This window comes from Phascolarctos cinereus, unplaced genomic scaffold, assembly GCF_003287225.1.
Source record: "Phascolarctos cinereus isolate Bilbo 61053 unplaced genomic scaffold, phaCin_HiC Scaffold_4;HRSCAF=312, whole genome shotgun sequence".
Taxonomy (NCBI): Eukaryota; Metazoa; Chordata; class Mammalia; order Diprotodontia; family Phascolarctidae; genus Phascolarctos; species Phascolarctos cinereus.
In genome coordinates, this window is record NW_027555847.1 from 52558924 (window position 1) to 52574881 (window position 15958).

At 40.2% G+C, this 15958-nt stretch overlaps 1 protein-coding gene across 1 annotated transcript in view; it reads left to right on the forward strand.

Moving 5' to 3' along the window:
- The window catches only part of FANCD2 (FA complementation group D2), a 61935-nt gene that overhangs the window by 2462 nt on the left and 43515 nt on the right, over positions 1–15958 (forward strand). The window contains 15 exon segments of the mRNA XM_020981005.2: positions 307–404; positions 1400–1537; positions 2727–2794; positions 3327–3430; positions 3723–3783; positions 5082–5134; positions 5327–5405; positions 7584–7708; positions 10779–10866; positions 11447–11554; positions 12079–12147; positions 12149–12180; positions 12404–12509; positions 13875–13910; positions 14553–14696. Of these exon segments, the coding sequence (XP_020836664.1) occupies positions 341–404; positions 1400–1537; positions 2727–2794; positions 3327–3430; positions 3723–3783; positions 5082–5134; positions 5327–5405; positions 7584–7708; positions 10779–10866; positions 11447–11554; positions 12079–12147; positions 12149–12180; positions 12404–12509; positions 13875–13910; positions 14553–14696 (1275 nt within the window). The 5' untranslated portion in view covers positions 307–340.

Below are 15958 nucleotides of genomic sequence, written 5' to 3' on the forward strand. Positions count from 1 at the left end.
GCCACATTTGTACTAGAGAATAGTCTGAGAAGCCAGGTTCCCTTGATTATTGTTACTTAAAACAAAGGACTCCCAAAAGGAGAGACATGTAGAAAATTTGGTTCATGCAGCTCTGGGAGAGACTGAAACAAAGAGGGAAATTAATTGTTCATGTTGCTGCCGTTAGCCCTCTGAGATTTAGATAGGTTTAATGTAAAAACTAAAACCCATTTGGCTCTGTGAAACATTTTTCCTTTGAGATCCAACTTTGTTTAGGAATTCAAAACCTATCTGGAGGATAACTTATCCTTTCTGACATTACCATAGAAAGTGATTTTGGCTGTAGGAGATATTGTCCACAATGTTTGGGAAAAGAAGATTGTCAAGACCTGAAGACAGAAAGAGCCTGACAGAAGATTGCTCCAGTATGTGAATAGTAATTGATTTCATTCAGCAAGTATTTGGAATGGGTTGTCACTGGTGTTGATCAGGCAGAGGCTATTGGGAGAGTTCTGTAGAGAATTCATGTGTCAGGACAGGAGTTTCTACTAAACACTTCTAATGAAACTTTGGTTTCTATTATTCCATTTATTAAGTGACTAGTTTGCAAAAAGCTCTATATTTGGTGTTGAAAGGGATACAAAAATATATAACACACAATCCCTGCTCTGTAGGAGCTTATAATCTAGGTGGAAGGATGGCCTTTTTTATGTTAGGAAGATGATTTATTTACCTAAAACTCTTGAGTAACAATACCAAGCATAAGAAGTAGTGGACAATGGTTGGTTTCAATGTAAAGGGAACTTTAGTCTGCTGTCTGATATTGCCAAAGGTGAGAAACCACTTTGTTTTACTTTCTTGATAGACACCAGAGTTTAGGGGATGTACAATAAATGAATTTCGTCTCTTATTTTTATATCTATATTTATTTGCATTGAAAGAGAGAGGATGGAAATCATGGCTGGATGGATCTATTAGGCATAGCAATATTTAAAAAAAATTTTTTTTCAATGTTTTCTTTTAAATTTTACTCGGGACAAAGAGGAAGTAGAAGGAAAAGAGATATAGAAAAGGGAGGATTGATAGAAAGGCAGATCATTTGGTCCTTCTAGTTCTCACTGATTTTTCAATGTTTTGAATTCCTGTTGAAGTCAGTCTGAGCTATGTACATAAGAAAGATTGAAGTCCACGTTCCTTATATTTACCTTTAAACACTGAAATTAGGTAGGAAATTTTTTGTTATTTTTTCATTGCAAATTTTATACAATTGTATTTCTCAGGTAAAAATTAACACATGGAAAGAGTAAGCAGTGATTGACCACTTTCATATTTAAGGGTTTTATCATAGTCTTTGTTTTGTTTGCATTTAACATCTGCTTCTCTCTTCATGGAATCTATGACATATTTCTTTTTTCTGAAGCCAAGAAGAATGAAGTGAATAAAAAGCCAAGGAAATCACTTGCTCAGAATGAAGTAGTAGAGAATGATAATACTTTTCTAAAGCTTCTCAAAACAGCAGGAGTTACTCTTAAAACTGGGGAGAGGCAAAATCAACTAGGTAATATTCTTATCTTTATCCTAAGCTTTGCTATGATATTACAGTCAGTTGAGGGTGTGGGTGTGAGTGTGTATTGTGGGATTAAGTTGTATGCTTTTGAAATTTAATGTCATAGAGATTAGAAACGGTTGGGAAGAAGTGGGAGACGGTAGGGAAAATGCTATTAGCCAGGGACCAGTATAGAATTGTTTTCCAGAAGATATTCTCTAGATCTTTAAAATTTTTTTAATAAACTTGACACGTATCAAGAAACATAGGCATTTCCTAATACAAAGTACAAAAAAAAAGGATTGTATATGATTCCATGAAAATCTGTTACTTGTGGGTTTTTAAAGTATGTATTAATTTAATGATAGTGATAAAAAAAAGAATATTGATGAAATATTTTTTAAATGCACAGAAAGTAGCAACAGGTTCAGAGGAGACACAGATAAGGGCAACATTGGATATGCCATTTTAAATATAATAAATACTCCTAAAATTAGCTGTATATGATAGAGATTTAAAGTGTTGCAATCTTTTTTTGTTTTCCTAAGGAAATATAATAGGTAGCATTTATATAGTACTTTAAAGTTTGTAGAGCTCTTTGCATACCTCATCTGATCCTCATAATAACCCTGTGAATAAGATGATATTGTTATCCCTATTTTACAGAAGAGGAAACCGAGGCTGAGAGGCTAAGTGATTTGCCTAAGTCGTACAGCAAGTGACTGAGGCAAGGCTTAACCTCCTGACTCCCAGTCCAGCACTCTGTCCAATGGGCCACCTATCTCATGAAGTAGTTCATAGTTGTTTATGTTTGTTAAGTTCGTAACAGCATAAAAGGGTAGTACTTGGAGTGCTCAAGGCATAGATTGTCTAACCCACGGGTGGGGAGAAGAGAGTCCCATTGAAATGGAAGATCCTGATGTTGCTTTGTAGCATTAAAACTTCAGTGGGAAGGATATTTTTATATACATACTTCTTTGAGCATTTATTAATCTCCTAGGAAAGTCCAGCTCCGTATTCTTAAGAACTTGGATGGTTTTGGTGCTGCTATTAAGCTAAAGGACTCTCTGTTGGTCTATTCAGGCTAGAAACATGGGGAGGATTGTAGAGCTTGAAATAGTAATCTGCATTAAAGACAATCTGCTTGAAATTTAATTTGGTCATTGCATTTGATGCCAACTTTTTATTTCTTATTCTATAGCTGTGGATCAAGTAATTTTCCAAAGGAAGCTCTCTCAAGCCTTCAGGAAACACCCTTCTTATCCCAAAGTATGTATTTCTTGCCCTGACTTTTCTGTTTTTACCAGCAATACTTTATACTGAAGCTCCAACAGCTTAAATAAGACCATTGTAGAGTTGATAGGTTAGAGTCATATTTTGCCACTGACAAGAAAACTCCAAATAAGGTATTCTTAACTTTTCTTGTGTAATGGACCCCTTTAGTGCTTGGGGACCCCTTCTCAGAGGAACGTTTTTAAATGCATAAACTAATATATAAATAGACTTACAAAGAAAATTATTGAAATACAGTTATCAGGGGCAGCTAGATGGCACAGTGGATAGAGCACTGGCCCTGAAGTTGGGAGGACCTGAGTTCAAGTCCAGCCTCAGACAATAACTAGCTATGTGACCCTGGGCAAGTCATTTAACCCGAATTGCCCCCTCCCCCCACCAAAAAAAAAAAAACAGAAACAAGAAATTCAGTTATCAAAATTAAAAAAACAAACAATTTTATGAACCCTAGGTTAAGAACCCTTGCTCTAAGTCAAACATCTTATTCCCTCTTCCTCTTTTCCTGAAGGCAGTGGAGGAATTTATTAGTGGCCTGGAGTCATACGTAGAAGATCGGGACTGTTTCAGGAACTGCCTCTTGTCTTGTGAACGACTACAAGAAGAGGAGACAAGGTGTGGAAAGGGAGGTGGATCTAGCACAGTTGAGATGTGCCTCGGGCACACTATCTCTGGGGTGGAATTGCCTGAACTTTCAGTGTGTTATGTCTCCTTCTCCCTGATGCCTCCCGTAGTTCACTTTCTAGGTTATGACTGGGAGGCTTAACAGCCAAAGAGTTTTTCTAGAATTCTTTCAGCAAGCCATTGTGTCACTTGTACTAACACAATGTATCAACTGCTCTCTTGGCTAAGGGCCTTCTTTTCATTGCTCATGCTTTAGAGTGAAGTCTGTGTTTCTCTTTTACAGCGTGGTCACTCCTTACTATAAGAGCCTCATTAAACTGTTGCTGGGGATTGACAGTTTACAGGTGAGATTTTGACTTTTTTCCCCAAATAAAAATTTTAAAGGGGCTGTAGTTTGTGTAAATGATTCAAGTACTGTCAAGACATGAAGGTAATGGTGATGTTGGCATGTTCCACTGTTCCACAGCCTTATACAAAAACAGAAGTAATAGGTGGAAGGCAGATTTGGAGATTGCTGTTGACATGTGAAGTCCTTCAGCAGTACAGAAACAATGGAACTTCACACCTAGTTAATAAGAACAGTTAAAATAGGAAGCTACTAGATAGCACTTCTCCACATATTGTTCTCCTATCCCTGCTGGCCTAGCAGTCTGCCAGGGCCCCTAATGTCATGGCTATCTCCCAACCTCAGCTGAACTTGTCTTAGAAGTTGATTGAGGGTGCATCTAGTGCCATGTGCCTCCAGTACCACTTTGGGCTGTGCTGCTGCTTAACTGGATCTAATTCCAGTGGGTTGATTTCTGGGCCATACAACTGGTGATTGTTTCATCCAGTAGACCTCTCTATTCCCAAGTCCATGTTGTCCTGATTTCTCTTACCTCTCAGTTTCTCACCTTTGGGTTTTGCACATCTCTGCCAACTCTCCTCTTCTCCAATTTGACTTTGTCTTCTTCCCATACCCTTAAATTTTTTCATTCCATTGGAAGCTGAGTATGATTTAGTCAATGTAATTCTTCAGTAGAGAATCTCAGAGTTGGAAAGCCGTCAGAGGTCATGCTTGAACATGAATCTGCTCTACAGCACACCCAACCAGGGGTCATTTGGCCCCTTCTTCAACACTTCTGGTCAAGTGGGATCTCACTAGTTCTGAGGTGGTCTTTCCCTCTTAGAGTGTCAGTCATTACGAAGCTTTCCTTATATCACACCTAAATCTGCCCTTTGCATCTTCTATCCATCAGTCCCCATTCTGCTGTCCAAAGCTAAGCAGGACAAGGTTAATTCCTCCTCCACTTGACTGATGGCCCTTCAGATACCTTTTTGGTCCTTGTTATTACCTCATGACTGCTTTAAACATTCCATTTACTGAATTTACAGTTAGCACTATTAATACTAAATCTTCATTGAATGTTTAGCTATTCATGGTGCTTTGCTGGTCATTAGGACAAGTAACAGATTCTTGCAGTTTTTGTTTTAAAGCTAAGTAACTTTCTTGTAAACTGGGATATGTAGTAAGAGCTACTCTGATGGTTTAATGTGGGCTTTCCTGGGCTCATTGGGGAGCATTGGTGACATTGGGCATTACAGGTTTTCTTTTAATGTTTTGGAGTAGGCTAATTTCTTACCTATATATATTTTTTTACAGCCTGCCATTATCAGAATCTTATTTGAAAAGTTGCCAGAGTTTCTTTATGAGAGGTGAGTGGCAGATGTACAGAGAGACCCAATGTGACCTGTAAAGGAGTCTCCTCAAGGAAGCTTTCTTTGAAGTGGCCCAACTTTTCTGAAAGTCATACATAGTAGAAAGAAAACTTCTGAATGATATTAGGATTTGCTATTCATATAAAAAAGACTAAAACTCCTTGTGTTTCCCCTGTTCTAACATTTCAGCGTTAATAATGATGGACTCAACATGCCTCGGCTTATTATCAATCAGCTGAAATGGCTTGACAGGATTATTGATGATAAGGTATGCTTTATGGCCATTTTTGTTTGTTTATTTTCCAACTGCATATAAGGATAAACTTTTTAAAATTAAAATCTTTTTTCCAGTTGACAAGCATTTTTTCTCTCCTTCCCATCTCTCTTCTTTCCACTACAGGAGAAACAAGAAAGAAAACCAAAACTCTTGTGACAAATATGCATAATGCATAGTCAAATCAAACAAATTCCATATTGACCATGTCCAAGAACTTTGTAATTCGCAGAGGTTTTTTCCCTTTAGCTACTTCTTTTTATCAATTCCTTTTTTCCATGTAGTATAGTTTATTGAGAAATGATCATTGAGAATGATGGTGGTGGTTAACTTTTTACAGTTTATCCAAAATATTTTTTGTTAGAATGTAGTGATTAGATTTTATTACCTAAGGGATAGAAATTTGAAAAGTAATTGATTATTTTTAATTTTTACTATAAACTTAAGAAAAACAATCTAATAAATATACAAGTAAAGAATTCTTATTCTTGAGCATATGATAAAATATAAATGAAAGTCAAAAAATGGAATTATATCCAACAGTTCTTTTTGTATTTCCTCATATGCTTCATGTTTATCATTTTCATAGCAGGGAAATGTTATCTTTTTACTTGTTATATTTTCCATTATAAATAGGTAGTGTGTAAGTGCTTTAATAAGGTACATAGAAGCCTACTCAACTGTGATAGTGTAGTTGTTTTTTTTATTTTATTATTTTTTTCTGTGTGTTTACTTATCTTTGTATGAGTTATTCCCCTCTTCCCCCATCCCCAACTGAATGTAAGTTCCGTGAGAACAGGGCCTATCTTGTTTTTGTCTTTGTATCTCCCATGTCTGGTGCATAGTAGGTATTTAAAGGTAGGTTGAATGAATGAATAAATGGAGTCCCATCCTGGGTATTGGGGTATGGTGTAGCCTTAGCCTGGAGGTCAGGACTGGGTGAACTGAGCCTACTAGTCAGGGCTCTGTTGAAGTGATATAGAAGTTTGAGGCCCAGATAATGCTTTGTGATAGGTAGTTTAACCGATTTTGACAGGAACACAGCCTATGGGTTGTTCAAGTATGATGCAGGTTCACTATATTTGAGTGGAAGTGGGGCCTTAGGGTAGGGGTTGGGTAAAGGTTGTCACAGGCTGGTGGTCTGGACTGTGACACTGTGGCCTGGGGAGCCAAGGCTGCTGGAAGCTTGTCTTAGAGATCTTCAGCTAGTGGCATTGTTTCCCAGTCATACCAGCTATGGTGGAGCTGTAGCTGAGGCATTTGACTAGTGGTCAAGGCTAGAGGAAAGGGTCGTCCACTCGTCTGAGCTAGGCAGTGGTGTGGTCCCCAGAAGTCTGAGGGTGGTGATGGCTGATAACCCAGTCCTATAAATGGTAGCCCAAGATATTTAGGTTCATTGGAGGGTCTGCCTTTGATTGTGGGATCCAGTAAAACCCCAATCCAGTATCCAGATTTTACTGAAAGTATATCCTGCTGGTCTGTGTGTAATGGAAATGTGGATTGGAGATGTGGGATAGGAGCAATATCTCAGTGATTAGGTCCTTCTTGAGAATTCTAGCCTGGTAGTCCAGGAAAAAGAAGAAGAATGGCTTGAAGTTCAGGAAAAAATGGAAAAGTCAGGGCAAGAAATACATGTCGTGGGATGAAACAGTTAACATATATGAGAGCCAGTGATGGGCAAAGGAACATCTAGGCGCTAAGTGTGCTACAAAATGAATAAGACATTGTCTTTGGCTTACACAGAGATAAGACGTAGTCAGAAATAACATAATACAAATATAAATACAAAGCTGAGTGTGAGAAATGCTCCCGAAAGGGTTAAACACAGGGAGGTAGGGGATTTCTGAAGATGGAGAAATTGCTTTCAGCTAAGGGGATGGAGGAAGGGTTCACAGAGGAGGTGACACATGAGTCATTTCATTTCTTTCTCCTAATCTTCCCAACCATATCATTTCCCTTATCTTCCCCCCACAACCCTTAAGTTCAGGTAGAGCTTTACCCAAAGCTTTGCCTAATTACACCTGAGCACAGGCTTTGGGATTAAGTCTGCATAGTTAAGAGCAGAATATCAGTCTTATGCCTTGTCTCACAGATGAGAATGGCAATCCTTTCTCAGTTGGCTTTCCTCACAGTTTACTACTTTTTTCCTTTTTTTTTTTTTAAACCTTCTAGGACCTTACAACCAAGATTATGCAGCTGATCAGTATTGCACCTGTGACCCTGCAGCATGACCTCATAACCAGTTTGCCTGAGATAATTGGAGACTCTCAACATGGTGATGTGGCTGGAGAGCTGAGGTACCAAAATTCAGTTGGAGAATGCCTTCAGCAGGATCTTGTCCTCGGACTGGGTTTTGTCATTTTGGTTTAAAAGAGAGGGTCATCCTTCTTCTATTAAGATGTTGCTGGCCCACCATCAGGTCTATGAATGTGTTTGGGCTTATTTTCCCAGCCATATGCATAAATCTGAAGCTGGCAGGGGCCTCAGAGGCCATTGAATCCAAACCTGTATTTGGACTCATGTGGAAATTGAGGCCCATGCAGGTTAAGTGACCTGGAAGCAGAGGCGGGATTAGGGGCCTGGTCTTCTCCCTCCAGTCATTGAATTTGTGAGTGTAGCCGTTTGGCATTAGGGCAGCAGGTGAGACCAGAGGGCTTGGCCTCATTAACATGTCATCCCAACATATCAGCCAGGTTTTTAAAAATGATAGTGGACTCGTGATGAAAGAAAAGCATACTCAAGGGACAGTGTCACTCAGGTGACAATTCTTTTAACCTGAAGGGTCTGATTCCTTCTTCCAGCTGCATCAGTAGGGTTTTACTCCATTTACAGTGCTCCCATTTTCTTTAATGAAAGAATTCCATGCTCACAGATTGAGTGACAGGGTTGACAAACTCAGGACAGTGTGATTTGGGGGGAAAAGGCATTTGGATATTATTTCTATTGATGGGATATTATGTTGATGGAAAAGTAGTTGTGTCCAAATCTAGATGTACTTGCCAAGAGTCTCTATTACATCCCTCATGCTTTACATGAACCTGAGTTTTCTTCAGCTAAGAGTGTTTTTGTGATACTGCCCCCCACCCCACCCCAGTCTGGACTCAGATCCCCTGTTTGTGGAGGCTGCTAAAGTCTCTAGGGTTCTCCAACCCTCGGGGACCCCCACAGTTGCTTAGGATTATTTCTGTGTTCCTTTAGAAAACAAGAAGTGTTTAGCAGGCCTGGGGATTCATGGGAAGTCTGAAATGTGCTGCTCTTGCATCTGTACCCCTGGAGAAAGACAGGGCTAGGCTGTGGGCAGTGTGAGGAGAGGAAGCTTTGCAGCAGCCCCCCACCATTTCCCCCCTGGAGAAAGAAACATCACTACTTTAAAGGAAAGGGAATCTGGAGCCCAGCAGGGCCTCTCCACTGACCTGATCTGATTCCTCTTGGGATTACCTTTCAAAACCATTTCTTTGAACACTGTGGACAAAGAGGAAAGTGTCTGTGTTCTTGCATCCACAGTGTTTACATTCACCTTGTACAAAGTCTTCAGTATTCTTTGGGGAGTTCTTTAAAAAAGGAGAAAGTGTGTGCCTTGCCCTCAAGGAGATTACAAGCTAATGGAGGAATACTATAGTCTTCTATACAGAGAAGTGGCAGAAACAGAGATGTGCAGATAGCTGGAAAATAGAAATTTGAAATAGGAATAAGAAATTACTAAAAATCTAGGTAGGACTAGACTGCCTGGGGCACATAAAACTTTGTTACACTTTTTTGGGGGGGGGTTTGTTTTGTTTTGTTTTTTGTTAGGCAATGGGGTTAAGTGACTTACCCAGGGTCACACAGCTAGTAAGTGTTATGTGTCTGAGGCCGGATTTGAACTCAGGTCCTCTATGCACTGTGCCACCTACCTGTCCCCAAAACTTTGTTACGTTTTAAAAAGACTGGACTTAGGGTTTCATTGGTATAGGGAATCTCTGATGGGGAAATTCTCTTTACTCATGCAGGTTGGCACCTGTTCTTCCATTTAGGGAGTTGTCAGGATACTGAGAGGTTGAGGGCCTTGCTGGGGTCACATAGGATGGTTCAGAGGCAGGTGTCTTTGGCATTACTTATTCTGACCAGGCCTTGGGACTGTCCAGGCTGAGTGTCCTGGTTATTAATGACTTATAGCCATTACTTGTTAGAGACCCAGAATGCGGATAAGATAAGTGCACTGAGGTCCCATTTTTGGTGAATCCCAAATAAACCAGCTGTTGAGAGGCAGGGTAGCTAGATGTAAAGAGACTGATCTTTGAAGCCAAGAAGACCTGGGTTCACATCCTCCCTCTGACATACAGGCTGTGTGACCCTGGGCAAGTCACTAAACACCTCATTGCTCTAGGCTACTCTCTGAGACTTTTAAGTTGCAGAGAAGGTGCCAATCAAGTCCAGTCCCTATCGCTGTATAAATTACTGTCAAGGAAGTATGGCTCCTTGGACCTGATGAACTTTTTTTATTCCCATGTGGACTGCTGCCATTATCAGCTTGTGTACACATGTCCCTTTGGGCAGGGACTTAGAGAGCTATACCTGTTAATTTATCCTCTGACTAAAGGTTTGTTGGTATTTAGTAAAGGAGGTGTATTTTGTGTGTTCAAAAAAAACAAAACAAAACCTTTCTGTCTTGTTAACTAAACCTCTCCAAATCTTAAGCTTGCCTAAGAGGCCAGGGTGTACCTGGCCTAAAATACATAGAGTAGAACTGAGTCTTCCTTACTCTGATACCAGTTCTATTTACACACCATTGGCTCTCCAAACTTTTTTTTTTTTGAGGAAAGAATGTGAATTGGTGGAAGGGGAAGAAATTTTCCACTTTACTTGCTTTAAAAACAAGGTTTTACTTTGTCAGTTTAAGTCCTTGATAAGAACAGAGGAGATATTGTGGCAATGGTTCTCTCTCTCTCTCTCTCTCTTTTTTTTTTTGGTGAGGCAGTTGGGGTTAAGTGACTTGCCTAGAGTCACACAGCTAGTGAGTGTTAAGTTTCTGAGTCCAGATTTGAACTCAGGACCTCCTGACTCCAGGGCCGGTGCTCTATCCACTGCACTGCCTCGCTGCCCTAATGGTTCACTTTTATCCCTTGAAAAGGACTTGGCATCTTCTCATCCACCAGGATGTTTTCCACATTGTTCCAGAGTGGGGTTTTTTATAGTCATCTTGCATACCTATGTGGCTTACTAATTCAACCCTTTGAATAAAAAAAAAGGTGCTTTTACCATAGTCCACCATGACAATGAACTTGAATGTTATATGAGCCCACATTCTAAAGAGAGGGAGATTTTCCTAAGTTGCATTCACTTTGTTCTCTCTTAATTTCTTATGTAATTACTCTTACTTGTACACAGTGACCTTCTGATGAAGAATACAGCGCTGACGGTCCCGATCCTGGATGTGCTTTCTAGCCTCCGCCTTGATCCAAAGCTTCTGTCTAAGGTAGGGAAGGAGGATTGAGAGCCAGCTGCCTGCCAATTTTTCAAGGAGCAAATGCTTTTTAAGACAGTTACTGTAGTGAAAATTGCATTTTGAAAGCACATTACCTTCTTGCTCTTTTTTTAGGATAGGTGAGGCAAATAGAAACTTGATTGTTGTAGAGATGGGCTGTAAATTAAGCTGCAGCAGACTAATGATTCGTTTTGTCAGATACTCAGATTAGAGCAAAGAGAGATGGGTTTTGTTGTTGTAGTAAATTCTAAGTGCCTGAACTTTATGTAATACTATTCATAGAAAGAACGGATTCCTGTGCATTCCCTTCTCTCCCTTTCTTCTGACTGTGGAAAATTCAGGCTCCAGAATCTGAGAAGATAATAATAGCATTATATGTATTATGTGTCTTTAGTAATTACTTTTTTAGCATTCAGTTTCTTCGAGATTTCAGGTAAGAGTCAAGTGTTGTCCTCCCCATTTTGCATTGGGAAAGCAAGGCACTGAGAATTTTTTTTCTATTTTTTTTCACAGATTGATAGGTCTGAGTATCGAATTTGAAAGACTAAGGTAGTCTTGCTTTCCATTGTAGGTGCGCCACTTAGTAATGGCTAAACTGTCAGCTGTGACACTGGACAACAATTTACCTCTGATAATCAAGTTCATTCTTCATGCAGTCACGGTCACAGATGCATTAGAGGTACATTGGTATTATTTACTCACCAACTACCTAGAATGGTGCTAAACCCTGCAACATGTATAGATTCGGGTTCAGCCTTGAGGGAGTTTCTATTCTGAAATGGAAGAGAAACTTAAAAGCATAAAGTCATTTTTACTGATACTCCAAGAACCAGAAAAAACAAACAAACTGCTTATCTCTCCATGAATTTGTCATCCCCCACGTCTTCTCACCCCCATCTGCACCCCCCCCATATCTCCAGACTGATTAGTAAATCAGGGTAGCACCCAGGAGTACAAAATAGCACTGCTGGTCATATTCATTCTCATGAGATCGTATTTGCTCTCTTATAGGATGTCAAACACTTAGCATTTTGAAGGTTATTGCACCTCATTATTATCAGTCTTTTATATTTAAAAAAGTTGGTATCTCATGTATTTAACAGTTCCAATTCCCCAAACTTAAAAGATCAATATAATTTTAGTGGTTTGAGCTTATCCCTTTTAAATGATTAGAACACACCAGGAATCCTTTGCTTTCTGCAGGTGATTTCTGAGCTTCGGAAAAACTTGGATCTAGAATACTGTATTTTGCCACCTCAGCTGCAGACTTCCCCAAAGCAAGTTGAAAAATCAAGGTCATGTGAGGTACAGTAGTTCTTGACACCTCTTTCTCCTGGTCTTTTTGATTATCTATCCAAGCAGCAAAGCTTCTCTTTTGGTCATCAGAGAAGTCACTGTCCTGAGTGATAGTTGAAAGGCAGAGCACTTAGCTGGGCAGTCTCCTGAAAGCAACCTAGCTTCAGCTTGGTAGAAAGTGACACTTTTGGTTCGTGTATATAAATGGACATGTTTCTTTCTGTGCTTATAGTTCTAGAAGTCATGAAAACAGCAGTCAGGATTGTGTTTCTCTCCTCTTTGATGTGATCAAGTCAGCTGTTCGATATGAGAAGGCCATTTCAGAAGCATGGATTAAGGTAATTGCCCGCTTGTCCAACGAGACCTTTATAGTTGGTTAGGCCGTGTCAGTACAGAGACCACTAGAGTCTTGGGTTGGATCCCCATAGAGGCAAGTGAGCTTTTTGGGTTCTGCTGCCACATTCCCTGCTTACCTTAATCAGCTATTCTGCAGTTAACTGATGCTGGTTGCAAGGATACATGGGTAAGATCCAGACAAACTGATCCGTCTGTTTATATAAAGGCTAGTAGTATTATTAATTTAGAAGGAAATGTACCAGAAATTGACTTTGTGTCCTTCTACCTTCCAAAGATTTTTTTTTTGGTTTGGTTTTGTTTTTGGTTGGGCAGTGGGGTTAAGTGACTTACCCAGGGTCACACAGCTAGTAAGTGTTACGTGTCTGAGGCCGGATTTCAACTCAGGTCCTCCTGAATCCAGGACCGGTACTCTATCCACTGCACTACCTAGCTGCCCCTCCAAAGATTTTTATAGGCCACATGTAGACTGGAAGTTGATAAGAAGATGAAGAAAGTATGATCGGAAAATGGCGATGATTTTATAAAGGTTGTGAAAGAAGTGGTGAGATTTGGTAGTGGCTTTCTATAGTCCTAAGAAAGAAATATAAAAAGAAATACAACTTAAAGATTTAATGACTGGGAGAAGAGGTAACTTCCCTTTGGCTGGAAAAGTGAGCAGAAAGAGAAGTTCAGGAAGAAAGGCTGTTTTCTGTGTGTTGAGTTTCCTTTTATCATTAGTAAATACTTATTTCAAACCTGCTGGGTACTGGGTGCCGTGTTAGGCTCTAGGCATACGAGAAAGGGTAAAACCGGGGCAGCCAAGTAGTGCGGTGGATAGAGTTCCGCCTTGGAGTCAGGAGGACCTGAGGTCAACTCTGACCTCAGATACTTGACACTCACTAGCTGTGTGACCCTGGGCAAGTCACTTAGCCCCTGATTGCCTCACCAAAAAGCCAAAAAAAAAAAAGGAAGGGTAAAACCTTGTACCTGCCCTAAAGGGCATCACTATAGTGATGACTCGCATTGATAGGGTCCCTTAGGATCTGCAAAGTACTTTATTCAGTATAATACTGTGAGGTAAATTGTGTATTATTATTATCATCATTATACACGTATGGCAACAGGCTTAGTGATGTACCTAGAATCTTTCCATTAGGAAGGGTTGGAGCCTTGATTTGAACTTGGGGCTCCTAATTGTGGCCCAGCACCCTTTATAATCTGTTGGGGAGAGAAGACCTGTACATAAAGAAGTAAATAATACGAAGTGCCATCTAGATATGTCAGCCCTGTTTATGAGGGAACGCTGAGATAAAATAAGGTGCTACATTCTACTTCTTAATGCTCTTTTGTTTCTATTCTTTCTCTAGGCAATTGAAAACATTGATTCTGTGTCTGACCACAAGGTGACCTTTACGTACCATAATTCCCTAATCATACGCATTTTGGGTTTTAAATTTGGAAGTTGAGCCTTTCTTAGAAACATAGTCATTCTTTGGGGTTTGTGTTTACTCTGTAGTGACTCTAGATACCTTTATTGGTGATGTCAGGTCATCTGGGGGGAACTTCTCCAATGGTGTGCCCCCATTCTTTTGTTCACTGTAATTATAATGGATTTTGACCAATCAAAGAGGAAAAGTTGTAAATTCTAAATGAATCTTCCTATTGCATTCCAAGATCAGGTCTTCACTGGTAAGAAAATGGAGAAATTACCTATTTAACTGACATCTCTCTAAGCTTCATTCTCACACATTGCCCCCTGTGTTCCCCATTCTTTATTTCACTAGTAACGGACATCTGATAAGGCAGCACTAAAATTTCCATCCACTGCCAGAAAGCCAATTGGACTAAAGCCAGTCCTGCTCTGGTTCTGGAAATTTTGGCTCCTCCCAGAGAACCAGCACTCCATTCTGCCTCTTTTGCTATTTGTGGGACCACTTTGTCTCCTCTGCTGGCTCCTCGAGGTGTCCCCTGAGTGGCTCTTTGGGCTTAGCTGTTTTGTTGGCCTTTTGCAGTTGGTTCATCTCACTGTCATTTTCCTTGGGAAGGTTCTTGACCTGCTGATGCTTCTGATCATCTATAGTGTAAACACTCAGAGCAAGAAGTGCATTGAGAAGGTGCTGAGAAACAAGGTCCAGTCAGGATGTATCCCTGAGCAGCTGCTTCAGAGCACATTCGGCACGTACATGTCGGTAAGTTTCAAACGCTTTGGAGGTTGGGCTTTGGAGGTCATCCTAGTTCAAACTCCTGGCTATAATATTGACAGGTGCAAGAGCATATAGCCTCAGCTGAGACACTTAGAGTGATATCTAATTCGTGGTCCTAGATCTCTTCTTTTCCCAGCCAAACTCCTAGAAAAAGTTGTCTTCACTCATTGCTTCTGTTTCCTCTCATCCCCCTTACATTTCAGTCACTTACAGTCTGCCTTCTGATCCCACCACTTGACTGAAATCGTCCTCTCCTGTATAAAGACCTTTATCAGCTTAATCTGCCCTTTTTCAGCCTTTATTCTGTTTGACATCTTCTCAGCTTTTGTCCTGTGGACCACCCCTTTTTTTCCTGGAAACTCTTTGGCTTATGTGACACTGTTCTCCTTGGTTCTCTTTCTACTTGTTGGACTGTTTTGTCTCTTTTGCTGGGTCATTATTCTTTTTTTGTACACTAAAAGTGGAGGTATCCCTCAAGGCTTTGTCCTGAGTTCTCTTCCATTCTACTCTGCATTCCTGTGGTAATCTCATCAACTCCTTGGATTCATTACCTCTATATATAGACTCCTAATCTATATATCCAGTTTCAATCTATCAATATTAGTCATCACATAACATGGCTGTTACTGGGTACAACATTCTTCTGGTTCTGCTTACTTCACTCGGCATCAGACCATACAAGTCTTTCCAGGTTTTTCTGAAGTCAGCCTGTTCATCATTTCTTATAGCACAATAGTATTCCATCACATTCATATACTGCAACTTGTTCAGCCATTCCCCAATTGGTGAGCATCCTCTTAATTTCCAATTCTTGGCCACCACAAAAGAGCTACTATAAACATTTTTGTACATGTGGGTCCTTTTTCCATTTGTGTGATCTCTTTGGAATACAGATCTAGAAGTGGTATTGCTGGGTCAAAGGGTGTGCCGTTTTATAGCCCTTTGGGCAGAGTTCCAAATGGCTGTCCAGAATGGTTGGATCATAAACTTGTCTGTTTCTGTTGATGGTATCATTGCCCTTCCTGTGTCCCAGGTTCATGATCCTGGAATCATCCTTGACTCTCCCTGCTTTCTCTCTCACACACCCCACCCCCTGCTCCCCCATATCCAGTCAGACGCCAAATCAGGTTGAATCTCTCCTACCACTACATTTCTTGCATCTGTCCCCACCTCTCCATTCAGCTTCTGCCCTAGTCCAGGATCCCATCATTTCTCATCTGGATTATTGCAAGAGCCTCTTAATTGAT